The sequence below is a fragment of the Engystomops pustulosus genome, chromosome 3 (genome assembly GCF_040894005.1).
Source record: "Engystomops pustulosus chromosome 3, aEngPut4.maternal, whole genome shotgun sequence".
Taxonomy (NCBI): domain Eukaryota; kingdom Metazoa; phylum Chordata; class Amphibia; order Anura; family Leptodactylidae; genus Engystomops; species Engystomops pustulosus.
Window position 1 is genome coordinate 52,706,731 of NC_092413.1, and position 19,859 is coordinate 52,726,589.

At 40.1% G+C, this 19,859-nt stretch overlaps 1 protein-coding gene across 3 annotated transcripts in view; it reads left to right on the plus strand.

The window, feature by feature from the left end:
• Positions 1–19,859, plus strand: part of DHX57 (DExH-box helicase 57) — a 30,045-nt gene that overhangs the window by 3,679 nt on the left and 6,507 nt on the right. For all 3 annotated transcript variants that reach the window (XM_072140792.1, XM_072140793.1, XM_072140794.1), the window contains exons 3-21: positions 939–1,094; positions 1,212–1,424; positions 2,768–3,576; positions 5,488–5,696; positions 6,466–6,587; positions 8,369–8,564; positions 8,764–8,888; positions 8,979–9,112; positions 9,732–9,786; positions 10,330–10,547; positions 11,240–11,356; positions 11,715–11,811; positions 11,916–12,089; positions 12,926–13,126; positions 14,444–14,720; positions 16,094–16,189; positions 16,731–16,814; positions 18,371–18,508; positions 19,028–19,102. In XM_072140792.1, the coding sequence (XP_071996893.1) occupies positions 939–1,094; positions 1,212–1,424; positions 2,768–3,576; positions 5,488–5,696; positions 6,466–6,587; positions 8,369–8,564; positions 8,764–8,888; positions 8,979–9,112; positions 9,732–9,786; positions 10,330–10,547; positions 11,240–11,356; positions 11,715–11,811; positions 11,916–12,089; positions 12,926–13,126; positions 14,444–14,720; positions 16,094–16,189; positions 16,731–16,814; positions 18,371–18,508; positions 19,028–19,102 (3,496 nt within the window). The remainder of the gene's footprint in view (positions 1–938; positions 1,095–1,211; positions 1,425–2,767; positions 3,577–5,487; positions 5,697–6,465; positions 6,588–8,368; positions 8,565–8,763; positions 8,889–8,978; positions 9,113–9,731; positions 9,787–10,329; positions 10,548–11,239; positions 11,357–11,714; positions 11,812–11,915; positions 12,090–12,925; positions 13,127–14,443; positions 14,721–16,093; positions 16,190–16,730; positions 16,815–18,370; positions 18,509–19,027; positions 19,103–19,859) is intronic.

The window sequence follows — 19,859 nt, forward strand, 5'->3', positions numbered from 1 at the left end:
TCTGGAAACCCATTGTTCATTATGGGGGTCATTTACTAAGGGCCCGATTCGCGTTTTCCGGACGTGTTACCTGAATATTTCCGATTTGCGCCGAATTTCCCCTGAATTGCCCCAGGATTTTGGCGCACGCAATCGGATTGTGTCGCATCGGCGTTAGCATGCACGCGACGGAAAACGGGGAGCGTGGCCGAACGAAAACCCGACGGATTCGGAAAAACCGCCGCATTTAAAAAAAAAAAAAAAGGGTTGCGGAGCTTGCACTTACCTTCACTAGGAATAGGACGGTGAACTTCAGTGCGTTCCGATGCTCTTCAGCGCAGCAGCGCCACCTGGTGGACGTCGGAGGAACTGCCTTAATGAATCCCGAATCCTGGACGGGCCCGAATCCACCGCAGAGAACGCGCCGGATTGCGAATGGACCGGATAAGTAAATCTGCCCCTATGTGTCAAAGACAACAACAACAAGTACAGCTTAGAGTTTGAACCTTGCCATAGTGAATCCAGACAACATTCTTAAAAAATCCTGTTCTAGAACATGCTTTTGTTGCCAGTGAAATTCCATACCAAACTGTAGCTATTTTCTGGACTGACCTTTAAAAATACACATTTCTTGAACGTTTCAGTGTATATTATAGTACTGCAACTAAAGATATCGGTTCAGGACCATGTTACTTTTGTGAAATTGGCCAAATAGAAGCAAAATCTCCCAAAAATTCTAATTGGCAATTTGTAAGTAAGCAAACATAATTGCTTAATTTTCTACTGTTTTAATTTGGACCTATTAGACACTTTTAAAGGGGCTTTCCGCAGTGGACGTCTCATGACAGGACTGCTTCATCTGTTGTAGATGAGGATCATGAGAACAGCCTCCATTGAAATTTGAGGGCTAACTTGCACTTATATTCTAATATATCTTGTATAATTACTTCTGTTTTCAGTTTCAGTCATGGTGGCAGCAGGCATGGCCAGCGGGCCCGTGGTGGCAGTACCCACAGCACTCCACTGCAGACTTTGCACATGACGACTGAAAACCAAGAACGAGTAAAAGCTCTTTTGCGTGATCTTCAAGAGCCAGAGCTGGATGCTGTTACTGAGTAAGTAGATATAGCTGTATTGTGCACTTCTGAAAATATGTTGGTTGGTGTAAAAGATAAATCACAGTATAAAATATATAAATGATAATTTAACAAGACATTTACTGTCATACACAGTGATGTGGGATCAGACTTGGAAGAGGACTACGAATACAGCAGTTCGGAAGAGGAGGACAATGGGGCTGAAAACTGTGAAGCAGATTCAGGATTTGATCTCTGGTCCTCTACACCCCAAGCACTGGAAGTAGCTGGGAAGCTTTCATCAGAACCTTCTGTCCAGATGTTACCTGAGGCAGTCATATCACCTTTCGCTATTGGGAAATTATCTCGGTAGGTCCATCAATGCGCTATGTAGCTTTCCCTGAGGAGCACCCTCAAAAATAATAACATCCCATACTAGTGGACCATGCTGTGTTACTCTGTTACTACACAGTTCTGTAATATTGAAGCACTGGCAATAGTTGGCCACTCCATACTACTGTACTGTTACAGCAAAGAAGCTAAACAAGGATAACAATTGATAGCTGTGCTTACTATATTGGCAGAGACTGGAGAAACCTCTAATCATTTCTGAACCTTTGCTGTAGTCAGCACTGGGGCATTGGGACATGTGGGTAGAGAGCCAAGGGTCTGTTTTATTACATTTAACATTCAAACAAATATATATTCCTTACAGGATGTAAAAAAAGTTAAAGCCAGGAACCCAGGAAAATAATTATAACAGTTTTTTTAACTATTTTTTAATTAATACCTTTTATAAAATATGAAGTGGAAGACGCTAAATAGAGAATATATTTGGAATCCACAAATGAGTAATGTGTAATATATTGTGGAATTTTATGTTCTGAAGATACTGGTCAGAACTCTTTCTCAACAGCAATGAAGTGGGCGTACACTAACCTCTACCTGTATCTGTCCTGAAGCTGAATCAAATATAGCAGTGATGGCAAACCTTTTAGGCGCCGAGTGCCCAAACAACATCCAAAACCCACATATGCCAATGTGACAATTTAAACAGTAACTTATTACTCCCTGCTCTGTCACATGTTTAAACTGTATGGGCACCTGAGGACACAAATACAGTAGAAAGAGGGAGAAAAAGCTTTGGTTATCATTGTAGCTTCCTTCTAGGGTCCTGGGCTGCCTGGGACTGCAAGAGGCCTTCAGTCGTGTCTGGCGGAGTCTGCGGTCGGGTGATGGCACTCGGAGCCCTATCTATGGGCACCCGTGCCATAGGTTTGCTACCACTGAAATATAGGCTGTCCACAGTTCCTATGATTCCTTGTGTTTTTTTAATTTAGTAATTTGGCAGTAAAACCAAATGGAGAAGTACATCCATTGAACACTGCATAGTGTACAAACAGGATGTATATAGGAACTAGCCTGTCAGCTTTCATCACATGAAGGAACAAGAGAAGGAATAGACTAAACTGAGGAGAATAGCAAAGAAACAGCTTGATATAGGTAATCAAGATAATAGACAAAGTTGTTCTACATCCCAAGAGCTTGATTTGTGGGGAAAAAAATTGCACTTTTAAAATCTAAAGTGGTTAATAATGTGTACTCCACGTAAAAATGTACACAAACCAGTGCAAATGACAAATTGACAGTTTAGTAAGTTTTGTTGAAGTAATAATGGTTGATGATCATAGCTTGTATTTTGTGTTATGCAGTTACGGTTTTGACCGAGAAAGATGTATGTCTGCCTTGAGGACCCATAATGGAGATGTTGGATTATCCCTTGAATATCTGTTGCAGCAATGTTTTTCAGAAGCTTTTGGTGTCCAAACAAAAACACCACGGACTGCGGATGACATTAGCATGGAAGACGTCTTGGCTTTACGTCAGGAAGAAGCCTTTGTCCTAAGCTCGATATGTGGGGAAAAGTTCATTGAAAGGATCCCAAACAGAGTATGGACTGTGGGGTTGGAGCTGGGTTACCTAACAGACAGGCTCCAGAAACCTCGAAATAAAGACCGTGCCAAAGATTTTGTGAATCCAACACCTAATAATATATGCAGGTTTTTCTTGAAAGGACAGAGTTGCCATTTTGGGTCTAAATGTCGATTTAGACATGAATCCCCAAAGCAGAATATCAAGGATGAGTCTCACCTAAGTGCTAATGACAGCAGTTACCTCTATGAACTTGAAATTCGTTTCCTAAAGGATAATAAATACCCTTATCAAGCACCGCTAATAGCATTTCATTCACTCAATGAGAATCTGACAATGGGTTGTCGCCTGCATTTGGCAGAATATTTATATGAAAAAGCATTGACAATAGCTCAAACCGGTGAACCAGCCATCTATTCCCTTGTCAGCTGTTTGGAGGATGAAGATGATATCATACAGTTACTTGCCAATACCCATCATCGATATAGTGTCCCACCACCTATCATACGTCCGACGTCAGAAACCGTGAAACCCCCAATAATTGTAAATAAACCAATTAACTCTGAAAAAACATTTTGTGCTCCAGAAGGTATGTTAAAGCTAAGAACGCTTGTCAAACGCTTGTTTACCATTTAATTCAACCACTACAAAGCACCTCCAGTGCTAAGTAAAGTTTTGTAAAGCAGTGCATTGGAGAGCCAGCTGAACTCATGGCGTGCGGAGGGCTGAAGGTGGCAGCAGGTAGGTTAGAAGTGCTGGAGATGGGTGTGATGCCACAGCCCCCCACAGCATTTCAGAGAAATTAATATGAAGTGAATAAAGCAACCCACTAATTTATATAATAATGGTACTCAGGCATTAAAGGAAACCTACCACTTGTAGTGGCAGGTTTCCGATGGCAATACCGGGCACCAGCTCAGGGTGAGCTGGTGCCGGAGCTTATTTTAGTTAGTGTTTTAAACCACGGTATCGCGGTTTAAAACACTTTTTAAACTTTATAGCCGGCGCAGGCAGGTAACGCGCTCGGCGCTTACCGTGCGCGCGGCTACATTGGAAGTGAATGAGAGCCGCGTGCACGGTAAGCGCCGAGCGCGTACCTGCCTGCGCCGGCTATAACGTTTAAAAAGTGTTTTAAACCGCGATACCGCGGTTTAAAACACTAACTAAAATAAGCTCCGGCACCAGCTCACCCTGAGCTGGTGCTCGGTATTTCTATCGGAAACCTGCCACTACAAGTGGTAGGTTTCCTTTAAGTATTTTAAATTAACTGGTAGATTTAATTTAAGATGATATTGAGTAGGCAGTGTGAATTATAAAATGACCCCCTCCTAATCTACATTGTAATCCTATGAATAGAGCCAGCCTGTGTTCCTGAGCTGTCCCAGGTCAGGCTGCTGCACCCCCTTCCTTGTCTGCCCTCTAGTTAACACCCCCCCTGCACACAGCTGCTGCTAAGCTACAGCACAGAAAGGGGTGTGAATGCTATGAGAAGGGGGTGTGTTTACAAGAGGACAGAAGAGGAAGGGGTGTGGCAGTCTGACTCCGATTAGATGACAAACACTCATCTGACTCATTCCACAGGATTACAGTGTGCAGAGTGCCTTGAGTCTTTTCAATATCCTCATACAGAGCAACTCAATACAGTACACTAGGTGACAGCTAATCTATTGCTTATTCTGGTCTGCTTTGTATTTTCTGCTGCATTCTGATATGCAGGAAATGCTCAACATCCAATCATCAAATGAGGTGCGTTAACCAATGATTGGCTGTGGGCCATTTTCTAGTGTTAGGCTGAACTTCATCTTCCAGCTTTTACAGGGACCCAGGCCGGGTTAGTAGGACTGTGTAAGGGATGGGGAGGGGGTGAATATAATTTCTTCATAACAGCAAGCAGGTATGTCAAAAATTGGACCAAAACAACATGTATTTCAAGGAAATCTACCATCAAAATCAAACATGATAAACCAGGGACACCTATTCATAGATCCAGGCTCTGTGACTGTGGTAGTCTTCTTATATTTGTTATCAATGACTTTCCAGAGCCCCTCAGTGATGTCTTTTCACACCTTTACAGTGAGCAGAACCGGTCTCCTCTCCCTCTGCACTTCCTGCTGCTGCTAGATTGCACAGATAGGGGGAGGGGAGAAATGTTCTGCTCATTATACCAACAAGTAAAAAGATATCACTGAGGGGCTCTGGAAACGCCAGTTGAAATTGGATAACAAATCTCATGTTAACACAGTCACTGTGCCTGGATCTATGAGTAAGTGCTTTTGGTTTGTGATGTCATGATTTTCTTCAAAACTTTTCTTTATGCAATGAATGGATATAAATTTGTATAAACTTTTAAACCCGATAAAAATGAATCTGGATTTGGTGTAATAGTCAGATTGCAAATTTCTCATGGCCACTTGCTAATTATTCCTGAAAAAGGTCCTGTTGTATTATCTGGGATATCATAACTTTTGCACCCATATGCATAACATGTTTTCATTTCTAGGAAAGAATGAATTGAATATTGTGCGAGAAGAGATCAGTAAATGTACCCAGACAGAAGATGATGCATTGGATGATTTAGAATCAGAGACTGTGGTGGTAGAAAATGAAAGTTATGCCAACCTCAAGAAAAAACAGGCCAAAAAATATTTAAACCCCAAAACCTTACTTGCAGAAAATGCCAAAATCTGTAAACACTTCAAGACAAAAAAGGTATACGGTACTTCCCATATCCCTGCAGGTATTTACTGTAAAAACTGTGAATTACTGCTACAGCAGAATTGTGTGTCATGTAGTACACAGTCTTGCTGTGGTTGGCACACAACCCCGGTTGGATTGTTTTTCTTGTAGGGCAAATAGAATTGGGTTTTCATGATGAAAATTATCTGAATATTAGCATTTGTGCACATGGAAACCAAAGGCAGATTTATAATTCATCATGCATTTGTGCAATGGAACCTGCAGCTGAAATTCAGGGCCAAGTCCTAGGTTCTTGCTGTAGTTTGCAGTTTTGAATTGGAGCGGGTCTGTGCACTAATTAAAATGGGTGCCAAGGGTATAGTGTTCTTTTTTGGTGCTGAAACCGTGGTGAGAGCAAACATAGCACTTATTTGTAAAGCTAAATTCACATCTATGACAACTTTCATTATTCCGATAATTAACAAAATAAGAATAAAAAAAGGAATTCCAAAAGCTATTGCATAATGGACACCTAAGAATATTTGGAATGGGGTAAGAAAGCAATCTGGTACTGCACACAGTCCATATGCCCTGTTAGGCACCTGCTACAACCAATCGGAGGCAAAGTGCTCAAGTGCCATAAATAGGCAAGGCTGTATACAGCATGTGACCCCTTAGCCGCCCATTGGCTAGGAAAATCAAGAAAATTCCAGTATATTATGTTGCAAACCTATAACTGGAAAAAATTACTAGGATAACTTTTTTATGAAATAGCACTCATCTGAATTATAAAAATTTCTAGGCTTCTAAAAGTTACCAGTCTATGCTGCAAGAGAGGATGAAGCTGCCAGCATGGGAGCAACAAGACGCAGTACTGAAAACTCTATCGAAGCATCAGGTCCTGGTTGTATGTGGAATGACAGGGTAAGCAAAGGCATTCTCGTGTGTGTGTATGTATATATATGAGAGAGAGCTTGAAGGGGGCGCCACTGTGAAAGGGCTATATGGGCAATGTTGGCTGTTTTCAGTCATTGATCATTTACTACAAATGTTACTTCAATTACAGGCCTTCTTATTTATTCCATCCTTACTAAAACATCCTGTTCGTTTACTTATCACCCATCACAGTGAGTGTAAAAGAGCAGTGTATCACTAGCTGAATACCCTATTTTCCAGTCTATAAGACACATCCCTGATTCAGTAATCCAAAAAAAGGAAAAATATATTTTACACCAAATAAGAATTCTGTTGGTCACACTTAAGCACAGCTCTGCTACATCCATACACATACACTTAGGCCTGCTACATCCATTCATTCGCATACACTCAGCCCTGCTACTTCCACTGACTATGGTCTGCTATATACATTTACTCACACAAACACACCCTGTACCATACAATCACAAACACACAGCCAGTGCTGCAGAACACACACGCAGCTACACAGCCAGCACTGCTATGTATAATTATGTGGAAAATATTGTATCGGTACCTCTTAAATGCTTAAAGCAACAGTTTCCGGACTAGTATGTAGCACATATTAAAATCATATATTAAGACGAGTGTACAAACCCATATTCTATAAGACATGACATTATTATATAAAAGTCTGAATCAATAGGTCAAAATCCTGTCTTGTCTGATATTTAGTCCCTGATCCTGGCGACTCGCTAGAACCTCTACTGTTCCTACAGTGTACCTCTCTGAAGTGTCGTGTAATTGCTAAAACATTTATCGATTTGTTAGTAATATCGGAAATATTCCTTGTGATTCTGTTTTTTACTGAACAAGCAGTATGACCAACATACAGCTTGTTGCAAATCCCACTCTCTCCTACATATATGGCATTGCTAGTTTTGCAGTTGAGGTAAAATCTTATATTGTATTTCAATACATTTTTTATGGCCACATTTAAAACACCCTGGATAATTAAGCCAAGTGGGTGCCCCACAACCTTACTTTAAAACAAAGACTCAACAAGGCTGCCTTTTTTAGAGACACAACAGATACCTTTGACTAAAGGTTTGACCACATCAGTATGGTTTTTTATTCTGCATCAGTATGGTTTTTTATTATCCTAGAAATCTACCCAAAATGCCTCCTTTGAGCCATTGAAAAAGTGATGGGCATGGGCAGAAATGCTGTCATTACCATAGTCATATGTGACCCTAAGGTTCATATGGTTGTCAGACAAATAAGACCTAAACCAACTAAATTGCACCTCTGATCCCCTCCAAATCCACACCAGGTCATCTATGACTACAGATTCCCGAGGTGGATTGAAAGGGGAAAAAAAACGAACATTTCCTCCCACTTCTTCCTCGTGTGATTTCTTAATAGTTACATGTAATTAGATATCCTTACTGTGAATTGTAACTTGATTCACTCCAATGTCTCCAATCATATGATCATGAAGGAGGAATTTTCTCCACCACATGATCATGGTGGAGGGACTTTTAAATATGGGGCTGTAGATCCGTACCCTTAGACCATGAATAAGGCGTGCTGCCAAAACGCGTAGGTCATTCCTACTATGTGGATTCTTTGTGTATTTTAATGCATATTGAATATTGAAGAATTTTACTTCTATTTTGCAATCAACCTATCTTCTATACTTGGTCCCAAAGAAACCTCCATGTTTTTAGGTGCCCAGCAGTTCATCCTTGTATTACACTATGTGCTTATTCTGATATTTTGCTTTCTAGATGTGGTAAGACTACACAGATTCCACAATTTATACTAGATGCATCCTTGCAAGGATCTGCAAACCTTGTTTCTAATATCGTATGTACACAGCCACGGAGGATATCTGCCATTTCTGTTGCTGAACGCGTGGCTCAGGAGAGAGCTGAAAGAATTGGTATCTCTGTGGGCTATCAGATTAGATTGGAGAGCATTAAGGTCAGTGGAGTGTATGTGTCGTGGGTAATAAAATAGTGTTATGCAAAGTAATCTGATATCCGTTTAGGTGGCACTTAAACTTATAAACCCGGCCAACCCCTTTAACATTTTTTAAGTTACCTCATAAAGTGTTGGTACTTAGTCAAAATTGTGAAAAATGGTAGCAGCCTACAACCTGTGTCTTTCCCTTTGTTCATAGTCTTCTGCCACCAGACTTCTGTACTGCACAACAGGTGTCCTGCTGAGGCGTCTTGAAGGGGACAGCACTTTGAATGGTACCACTCATGTTATTGTGGATGAAGTCCATGAGAGGACAGAGGAAAGGTAGTATAAAAAATGAGAAAAAAAATCATAACATCTTGTACTCCTTTTTTTTATTGGAAAATAATCTCTTCTTTTAATTTTTTTATCCAGTGACTTTCTACTTTTAATTCTGAAAGATGTCATGATTCAGAGACCAGATCTGAAAATTTTGCTCATGAGTGCCACAGTGAATGCCGAGCTTTTTTCACAGTACTTTTGTGGGTGTCCAGTAATACATATTCCTGGTAAGAAAATGGTTATAGAAGTCTGACCATTATATAATTTAAGTCATTAAACCACACAATTGTGTAAATGCATGGATTTTTCTTTTATTGCATACATTGCTTAGTCTCCTTTCACACGAACAAATCCCAGTCCCCATAGAAGCCTATGGCACTTGGCTGTGGTACAGTGTGTCACTGTACTCTACCACTCTATGCCTCGCCATGGAGAGGGGTGGGATGAGCAGCGCTTTTCCCTCCGCCTCTCCAGCTGAACATGTGCTACGCCCGGTCTTAGCCCGTGTGCGGTCTAAAGGTGTGAGAATTGTCCATGTGTTGCCTGTTTTTAGAAGGGATGAACTTGGTTGTTTTAAATGCAGTTTATATAAATGAATCATTGCCAACAGCCGTTAATTAAAGGGAATCTGTAAATAAGAGAGTGGCTTAATAAACCACTACCAGTCTGTTGCTGAGCAGCTTCTAGATCATGTTTCTTTCATAGCTTGGTGTAAAAGATTGTGGAAAGCTAGAAAAAAACTGTGGTTGTACTTCACTTATACAAAAGAAATACTAACTTTGTGGTTTTCCTAGATGAAATCCTTTTAATTGTGTATACAATGTGAATTATTCTCTTATATTCCAGGTCGTACTTTCCCAGTGGATCAATATTTCCTGGAAGATGCCATTGCCAAAACAAGGTGAATCCAAAAGTTAGATGTATTAATAAGCATAGTTCCATTCCCCCAGAAATTAATCACAAACTGTGCCACCGCTGCTCGGCAGATCATGCTAATTTTCTACATGTCATGTCATACTATATTAGACCCTTCTGGCACAAGTGTGTTTGTTCAGAGAAACTCACTCCTTGATTAGAACGGACATGCCCAGTTTAGTTGAGTGATCCCACATGGAACTATTTTCTCGGATCCAACTCACTTGTGGGCAACAGGCTTTAGCTCATTAACTAAAATCCTTTTAACCCATTCATTGTTTCCTTTAGTTCGTTTAGACTGTAAGAATTGGATTCCTACCACATTACTATTTTTACAATGCGAAAATAGTTTTTTTCCCCATTTCACATATCCAATCAGTGAGGGTCCAACAGACATCCCTCCAAGCTCATCGGTGCCTAGGTCTGTAAGTGGATGGCTTGCCTCTGCACTATAAATGTAGGCTCCACACCAATTTATAATCCTATCCTTTTTAGCGTACAAATTGTAAAACCTGGTAACTACTTGCAGGTATGTTGTAGAAGACGGAAGTCTTTACCATCGCTCTTCTAAGCAATCCTATGCACAGGAGTCTTCTAAAGGAAAAAAGGGGAAGAGTTATGGAGACCTTCTTGAAGAACTGGAGCAAGATATTAACTCAAGCCTGAGGATGCAAGACACCCGAACAGTGAAGGACAACATGTCAGATCAGCAGCTGAGTTTTAAGGAGCTCTCTGTTCGATACAGCGGTAACGCACTTCAGTACAATAATATGAGTAATATTAAAATTGGTATAGGATAGAAATGGGGACTTGTCTTGGAGAACTGTAATCACCAAACAGACATGGTACAAGGGAAAGACGCAAGGTGGGTAAGGGTAGAGGTATGTGTTTGGTATTAATATGCCCCAGTGGCCTCATAAGGTACAATATACAGCGGCAAAGGGAGTCCACATCATTGTAGTCTAATTCCTAAGATGCTAAAGTCTCTGTCACATTTATCATTTGAATGTAATTAATTCGGTGCTCCCAAGTTTTAGTAAATACTTACATTTTATCATCTCACACAGCTGAGATTTTCTCATAGGTTGTCATCATCTTGATGTCTTTGGCCTTTACCTGAGCTATTGAAACGTGTGGGGTCTTCCAATTTGCAGCCACATGAATCCTAGATGCCATACAAATATATTGGCTAATCTTTTATATATGTATTAAATATACATTTGCATAAATTTCTTTTCAATTCTCTTGATTAGAATAAAAGACACTTTTCACTAATTTTATTTTTTTTTCAATTTTATTTCTAGTTTTTGGCTTTCACAGCTTTATGCAAAAACCTAAAAGCGGAAGTGTAACCTTATCTTATCTTATGTTCAGGGCAAATGTAAAGGTTTGTTTCTTTCTAGAGGTGTCTGATTTTGTCTTGCTGTTTCTGATCTCAGGTGTTAGTAAATCTGTTATTAAAACCCTGTCTGCTATGGATTTGGACAAAATAAATTTGGATTTAATAGAAGCTGTGCTGGAATGGATAGTCAGTGGAGACCATTCCTATCCACCAGGTTAGTAAAGTTGCAAAATAGAAATTGAATTCTACATAGTTTTTTTTTTTTTTTTTTCTCTAACGTTATATTGATTTATTATTCTTTATTACAAAGCGCCATTGATTCTGGGCTGCCATTAAAATGGTTCAAATGTATTGGATGACTTTTTATAACCATATATTGATTAGGCTTTATGAACCACTTTAAAGTTTTATAAATAATGACTATTTACTGCAGCCCCTTTACATTGTATCAGCATAAGAGCACATAGTCCTGCAAGAGAACATATTTTATCATTTTTGAACGTTTCCAAAGCTGCTGGAAGGTTCTGGGTCCAGTCTGTATTGGTTACCTACATTTTCTCATCTTTTCTTAGGTGCTGTTTTAGTATTTCTCCCGGGACTTGCCGAAATCAAAATGCTATACGAGCAGCTGCAATCAAACGCCTTTTTCAGTAATAGACGTAGTAAGAGGTAAACCTGGCTTAACATGTTTGCCATACAGTATTTGCTTCATCCAAACCTAATAAGTAATAATAAGCAAGTGTTATGTAATTGTTGTCTGATCCTTCTTACAGATGTGTCATTTACCCCCTGCATTCATCCTTATCCAGCGAGGAACAACAGGCTGTCTTCATAAAGCCACCACAAGGAGTTATAAAGATAATAATCTCCACTAACATTGCTGAAACTTCAATCACTATAGATGATGTTGTGTATGTTATTGACTCGGGCAAGATGAGGGAGAAAAGGTATTTGAAAGTGAAATATATAGACTGTATATGAGGGAGAATGCAACATTAAAAGGGGTTCAGGTACCCTAATGGCGTCAACCATGTTGTAATTATCCTAGTTAAGCTGTTAGGACCATCGGGTCATGTGATCCTCCAGCAGCAGGACAGTGTGGACAGTGAGGATGTCCTTGGCAAAAATGTCATGTTATGATGCATGCTGGATTATAAAGGCAAAGTAAATTGGGGCTTATTTACTGAGGGTCGCAGATCGCACTTTCATCGGACTGTTCACGGTTTTTGGGATTTGCACAGCTTTGACAGGTATTTAACAGTAGTTTGTGCTGGGATAGGGTTACGCGCAATCGGATTGTGGCGCAGCTGCGCCGGCTTTCATACGGCAGAAATCGGGGGGCGGGCCGTCGGACGATCCGACTGATTCGGACTGAGCGCAGGATTTAAGATTCAAATTGTGTTGCAAGATAATGCACTTACATGCACCAGGAAGTAGAAGGTGAGCTCCGTCGGACCTGAGCGAGGAAGGGATATCAGGCGCATGATCTTAATCCATCGCGGCAGAGTGCATTATTGTCGGACAATGCACTTTTGTTAACTCCGCGGGACTGGGTAAGTAAATCTCCCCAATTGTCTTTTGGAGGTACTATAATATGTAATTTAGTATTTGAAATTTAGAAAAATAGAGTGCCACTATACAAAGACTTTTCATGATATAACTGTGTGCATGTACCGATGCTGTGTTAGATGATATCTGCTAAAAGCATTGCAGTGTAGCTTACATTTAATATTTACATTTGTTGTTTGAAGTATAACTTTGTGTGAAAACTACTTCTTTTTAGGTATGACCCAGGTAAGAGCATGGAGAGTCTGGAAGACACTTGGGAGTCTCGAGCCAATGCCATACAAAGGAAAGGAAGAGCTGGCCGTGTAGCCTCTGGAGTTTGCTTTCACCTCTTCACCAGCCATCACTATGAACATCAGCTTTTAGAGCAACAGCCACCTGAGATCCACCGAATCCCACTGGAACAGCTGTGTTTGAGGTATATCAAATGACTAGTATGTCCACATTCATTTCTCTTATAGGATTCACAATGTGGAAACGGTAAGAAAACCCAACAGGTTTCTTTATTAACAAACTGACAGTTCACACCTGTGTGTGATTCTCTTTATAAAAGTGTCACAGTTTGGCTTCCTGCACAAGAACTTGTGCTGTTATCGGGCCAGAAACAGTCCTTAGGTAGGTTGTTTGCGGTCTGACTGTCATCGGTGTGTGAGCTCGGCTTATGTTTCGATAACAATAGAAAAAGACTGGCCTGGATGCAAACTTGGGCAGGAAAAAGTTTTCTCTTTTTTTGCTGATCGGGTGTTGGCTGATGCACAGGGCTTTTGAATCCACGGCAAAGTGCACAAGCCCAAGTTCTCTCGCTTAGCTCTGCAGTTTATTATCATGTAGTGTTTGGCTGAAAACATTAAGCATATTTGTTATGCAATGCCCTGAACAAAGATGCATTTTATTTTAGTTTTATTGGATTTATTGGTTAAGCAGACTCGTGCTCACATGCTGATCTAGCAGATCTAATTGTATTTAAAGTATTATCGTATTGGTTTCCTTAGGAAAAGGGTGTTGTGTAGTTTCTGTTTAGAGGCTCAAGTACCGTATATACTCGTGTATAAGCTGAGTTATCCAGCACAAAAAATGTGCTGAGAAACCCCACCTCGGCTTTTACACGAGTGTATAAAAAATAAATTTACCTACTCACCTTCCGATGGTCCCTTCAGCTCCTCTTTCTTATCTTACCCTGTAGCAGAGCGGGCAGAGACACGTCCATGTGCTCTGCCCGCCAGTGTACACTATGACCTCAGCAGTGGTGACACCGCCGTAGCTCTGCTACGAGGGAAGAGAAGGAAGAGGCGCCGCGGGGAGCATCAGAAGGTGAGTATGTATGTTTTTTTATTATATATACACCACTCGGCTGCAGGGCATTTTATTATTTGGAGGGCTGCTGCAGGGCATTTTATTATTTGGAGGGCTGCTGCAGGGCATTTCATTATTTGGGGGGGGCTGCTGCAGGGCATTTCATTATTTGGGGGGGGGGGGCTGCTGCAGGGCAGGAGGATGTGACCAATGCATTTTCCACCTTAGACTTAATTTTACCAGTTATTTGTGGTAAAATTAGTGGCCTCAGCTTGGGTATGCTTATACTCGAGTATATACTCGAGACTTATACTTGAGTCTTTGTCCATAAACAGTATGTTTTAATCCCTCAGTAGAGTTCTATTCTCAATATTGACTGTAGATGTGCAAATATTATAAAAAGTATTGTGGATGTACTTAATTTGTATCCCTTTTTGAACAGAATAAAAATTTTAGAGATGTTTTCAAAGTATCGCTTGGAAACAGTCTTGTCCAGATTAATAGAACCCCCCGGAGTGGAGTCCCTGCATGCCTCTAAGCTACGTCTTCAAGATCTTGGTGCACTAACCCAGCAAGAACAGCTGACACCGCTTGGGTACCATTTGGCCTCTCTGCCAGTGGATGTGAGGATTGGGAAACTTATGCTCTTTGGTGCCATTTTTCGCTGTCTGGACCCTGCTCTCACTATTGCTGCAAGTCTGGCCTTCAAGTCTCCTTTTGTGAGTATTATGGTGTTTAATCTAAACTTCTTCTTGGCATGTATATACATTTTCTAAATTAAAAAAAAAAAAAAAGTTTTATCAGTGGATTATGTAATACACTAGTCTGGTTCCTTGTTTCCAAATAGGATAATTATTCACAACTGGGATCATTGCACTTGCCACTAAGATCATAAAGATCATAGGGTGTTAGAGAAATTATACTTGCCATGCTTACTGTGAAAAACATGAAGAATAAGAGATCAGTTGGGCTTCTGCAGAAGGGCTGGGGAAGACTGAAAGAATCCACCTATTGGACACATTTTTCTGAAGCTCGGCCTACCAGTCAATTGAACAAGGCCACATTATTAATCTGACAACTTTAGGTCCATACAAACAAGTTACATTTAGACTGTTCATAATTTTGGTTCAAATAGCATACAAGGAAATCTACCATCAAAATCACGATAAACACGTAGTAATCTTCTTATATTTATTGTCCATGGTCTCCTTTATTCTAAAACTTTTCAAATTATGCTAATGAAACTGAAGGGCTTTGGGGGTGTTACCAGAGCCCCTCCATGCTTTGGCCTCGCAGGCTGTTCCACTGCCTTCCCCACTGCTTCCTCAGCATGTTCCCCCTGGAACATGCTGGAATCTCACTGCAGCAGAGGAAGTTTCAGCACACAGTGAAGGGGAAAGTGCTCTTGCTCAGTGTAATAGCCTGTACTTATTAACATTGTGAATACAATGTGAAGATTATGTAAACTCCACATGTAACGCAGCCTCAAGTAAACATCATTCTGTTTTTATGCTTCTTTGTTTTTTTATTTAACAGGTAAAAACAAAAAATTATTATTTAGGTTGCAGTTGTAGCTCCATCTTTTAAAAGCACTTCAAGGTTCTGTTCACATCCTGTTTAGAGAAATCTGAATTCTATATAATATATCAAAAATGCCTTTATTATTTCTCTGCATTATGTCCCTTTTGGGAAATTCTTATTTAATCCATATGTTAATGAGTCGCTGTTGCAATCTGGGCATGTCCTTAGCACCCAGGGCACTGCTATATTTTCCTGGACCACTACCCTGTCTATCAGATGAGTACAAAATATGTCTTGTGTAAAACATGGGGCGAGACTGGAAGAGGAGGGAAGTGGTTTAGGCAAGAATAGCAGCTCTCCAGGTGCTTATAAGATAACTTTAGTCCACCAACTTCCTAATTAGCATATGGATTAAACTAGTAATTTCTTCCTAAGGTACAGAATAATTAAAGGTATGTTGAAATTATAATGCATTTCCCGATAAAGTGCATCTTTGACCAATATCCTGAACCGACCAGTTGCTTAATTTTGTATTTTGTATCATCCTACTTTCTTTTTTTTTTTTTTTCAGGTGTGTCCATGGGATAAAAAGGAAGAAGCAAACAAGAAAAAGCAAGAATTTGCTGTAGCCAGTAGTGATCACCTGGCTCTACTCCAGGCTTATAAGGTAGACATGCAGTTCTTTCCCAGGGGACATATTAATAAGGCTTTATATTACAACAGGAATTATACATACTCTACAAATGTTTATAATATTGATGACTAATGAAATGATGAATTGGCTAAAGCAGACCAGGACCGTCTGCATTTTTTTAAATTTTATGTGTTTTTTTTAGGGTGCTGTCACTCGTTCCGCAAGCATTGCTTCCCAGTGCAGCACAAATTCGGCTCAACTAAAAGAGGAGCAACAAAAGGAGGGTTTTCATGTTTTGGGGGGTTTTTTGTCTGCTCCGGAGGTTTAAACTATGAATATTCTACTCAATGAGGGTCTCTATTATTTTTGTCTACTCTGGGGTCTCTCCATTATTATCGGTGTCTGCACTGAATTCAGTATATAGTTGTGGTATTTATTGCTTTAGTAAGGTCTATCCATTTTATCACGACTAACTCCACAGATTCTTATGAAATTTTAAAGATGGATTTTTACAAAATATGTGGCTTTTTTATGGACTAGTATTCTGTAAATTAAAACTTTCTTACCTGTTTAGGCATGGAGTAGCATCATCAGGGAGAACCCACGGGCTGGATACCAGTATTGCAGGGAAAATTTTTTGTCTTCTAGAGTGCTCCAGGTAAATATTTCATTTAGAATATTCTAATTTGTTTATATTTTCTAATGGAATGTTTTCTTCTGTTTTTATTTTTTCCTTTTTTTTTCAGGAGAATAATACAAACCCCAACACATTAAAACAAAAATACACAATACCACAATATATGCCTTGTTTCTGCAACATGGTCATGTAAAGTAGGATGTTTCATGAAAACCAGCGTGATCCCTTGCATGCTAAAACAGTTGGGTTAGGCTGGAAGATTTTGTTGTCATTGTTAAGGATCGTTTAGTAAAGGGGTTTTAGGCTGTGTTAACACATTGGGGGTAATTTACTAAGGGCCCGATTCACGGTTTCCCGACGTGTTACCCGAATATTTCCGATTTGCGCCGATTTCCCCTGGGATTTTGGCGCACGCGATCGGATTGTGGCGCATCGGTGCTGGGATGCACGCGACGTAAATCGATGGGGCTGGCCGAACGAAAACCGGACTGATTCGGAAAAAACGCCGCATTTAAAAAAAAAAAAAAAAGTGAAAATTGCACTTACCTTCACCAAGTATAGGCCGGTGAATTTCAGGTCATTCCAGCGGACTTCAGCGCAGCAGCGACATCTGGTGGACGGCGGAGGAACTACCTTAGTGAATCCCGGCCGGACCCGAATCCACCGCAGAGAACGCGCCGCTGGATCGCGAATGGACCGGGTAAGTAAATCTGCCCCATTGTGTTTACATTCTGTTTACACAATGTTAACACTTTCATGCACATATTGTTTACATAAATGCTGTATAATCACACTGTTTATGCAATGTTAACAAGATATAAATGGAATGTAAATGCCTGCACAAACTAAGGAGTGCTTAAAAAGATAAAGCAAGAATCGTGTTTGGAAACAACAGAGAACATGGTGCCTCAAAGGCTATTCAGGTAGGCAAGGCCTGGAGCATCAACCTGGGCTCAGGCAAGAAAGAGTTAGAGAATGAGGAACTGGGAAAGCAGGAGCTACTAATTTTCAAAGATCCATATACAAACAGAGAGAAGGTTCCAACACTTCCAAAGATTGTAAAAAAAAAACCTGTTAAAAATTAACATGTTTATTTCCCAAAATACAAAAACATTTGCAACAAATTATGCAAAAAACAGACATAGACAACAAAAAGCACAAGACTTCGTACTTGTAGCATTGTAGTCTTTGCATACTACAATAACTTGTAAAGATGTGGCCTTATTTTGAAATACAAAATAGACAGGCTCATTAAAAGCCACTGTGAATATTTAGTTAAAAAACTTTCATAATTTAAAATTCTGAATTCTGTAAAAGAGTATTTATAATACCGATGTCAACAGGGCCTAAGGTCATGCTGACGTCATGGGGCATATTTATCATACACTCTTGCTTCCGCCCCTTGATGCATCAGGGCTGGTGGCTGCGCAGCCGGCGACTTTTCACATATAAAAAGTCGTCAACAGCAGTGAGTGCGCAGGTACGGGGACAGTAACGCTCCATGCCGGCCCACTCCCGGCCGGCCACCCCCTTTTGAAATCCTAAAAAGCGTATTCTTAAACTTTTTTATATTGCAGGAAATAGCTAGCCTGAAACGACAATTTACAGAACTTCTGTCAGACATTGGCTTTGTGAAAGAAGGGCTGAGGGCTAGAGATATTGAGAAGAGATGGGCTCAGAGGGGAGATGGAGTAGTGGAATCTACAGGGGAAGAGGTAAGTGCTTTTATTTTGATCGTAATAAATTACAAACACAAAACACTGTAAAATATATTATGACTTTAGGTAAAAGGCAAACGTACTATAACCATGGTCAGAGGTCTGACCCTTAACGGTTTGTGACATGAGATGAGTCAGGCTGAGAGGCTCAGAGCATGGGACACTTCAATGGCACTCTCTTGTGGTTGTAAATACACCAGTTTCTTGGTTTTCTGTAATATGTCTTCAGCTCTCCACTCCTTCAGCACAAAGCATTCCTATATTGCAGCATTGTTGAGATTTGAAATAACAAGACACTGAAGAATGTTGCTATGGTAAGGGTTAAAAGGAACCTATCAGCAGAAATTGACTCTAATAAATTATTACTAGTATGTTGTCTAGCAGATAAACACCAGATCATGTTTATTCCATGGTACAGCCTGGAGGTATCATCGAGAATATCAACTTTGAAATGAGATGTAAAATGGTTGAAATAATATTTTTGCTCATAATGAACATCCTTTTATTTCCCCACAGGCAAATACCAATGCAGAGAACATTAAGCTAATGTCAGCAATGCTGTGTGCAGCTTTGTATCCAAATGTGGTCCAAGTAAGTTTTTAGCTTCCTTATTTGTGTGAAAGTTTTTGTATACAGGCGGCTCCCTACTTAACGACACAAGTTATAGACGGACCTCTCTGCCTAATTTGACCTCTGGTGAAGCTTTACTTTAGTCCCAGGCTGCAATGATCAATAAGGTGTCTGTAATGAAGCTGATAATCCAAATGTCACTGGGGCAAAAAAAATTGTCTGGAGCTACAATTATAAAATATACAGTTCTGACTTACATATTCAAGTTAAGAACAAACCTAAATAACCCATCCTGTACATAACCGGGACTGCTTGAATTAAATTCACCATATTCCATGTTTACCCATCAATAGTTGAAAAGCAAAGTCCGTCACTATTGCTTTCAATAACTCTTAGTAACAATTCTTTATTGAAGAACCAATTTTTTCATAGGAGGTGATAACACGTGACAATAGATGATTATTAGCTAGTTTTATCTGAACCAGTAGCTGTAGGGGCTGCGCATGCTCCTTTTATGAACAAACATGCGATACATAATGGAAATTATTATTTTTTGCTATGTAAATGAGCAGCAAAAAATCACACAGACTGAGAGCTGAATGTTGAAGTCAAACTCGGCAAAGTGAAAACATGTCGGTTTGGGCATATTTAGGTTCGCTCTTTAGGTGCACAGTAGCTGGTGCGAGATATAGCTAGTGCAGGTAGTGATACAACAGGTGAACCCAGGCCACAGACTCCCTAGGGAGCCAAACCATTCCAACACTAGGCAAAGGTAAGG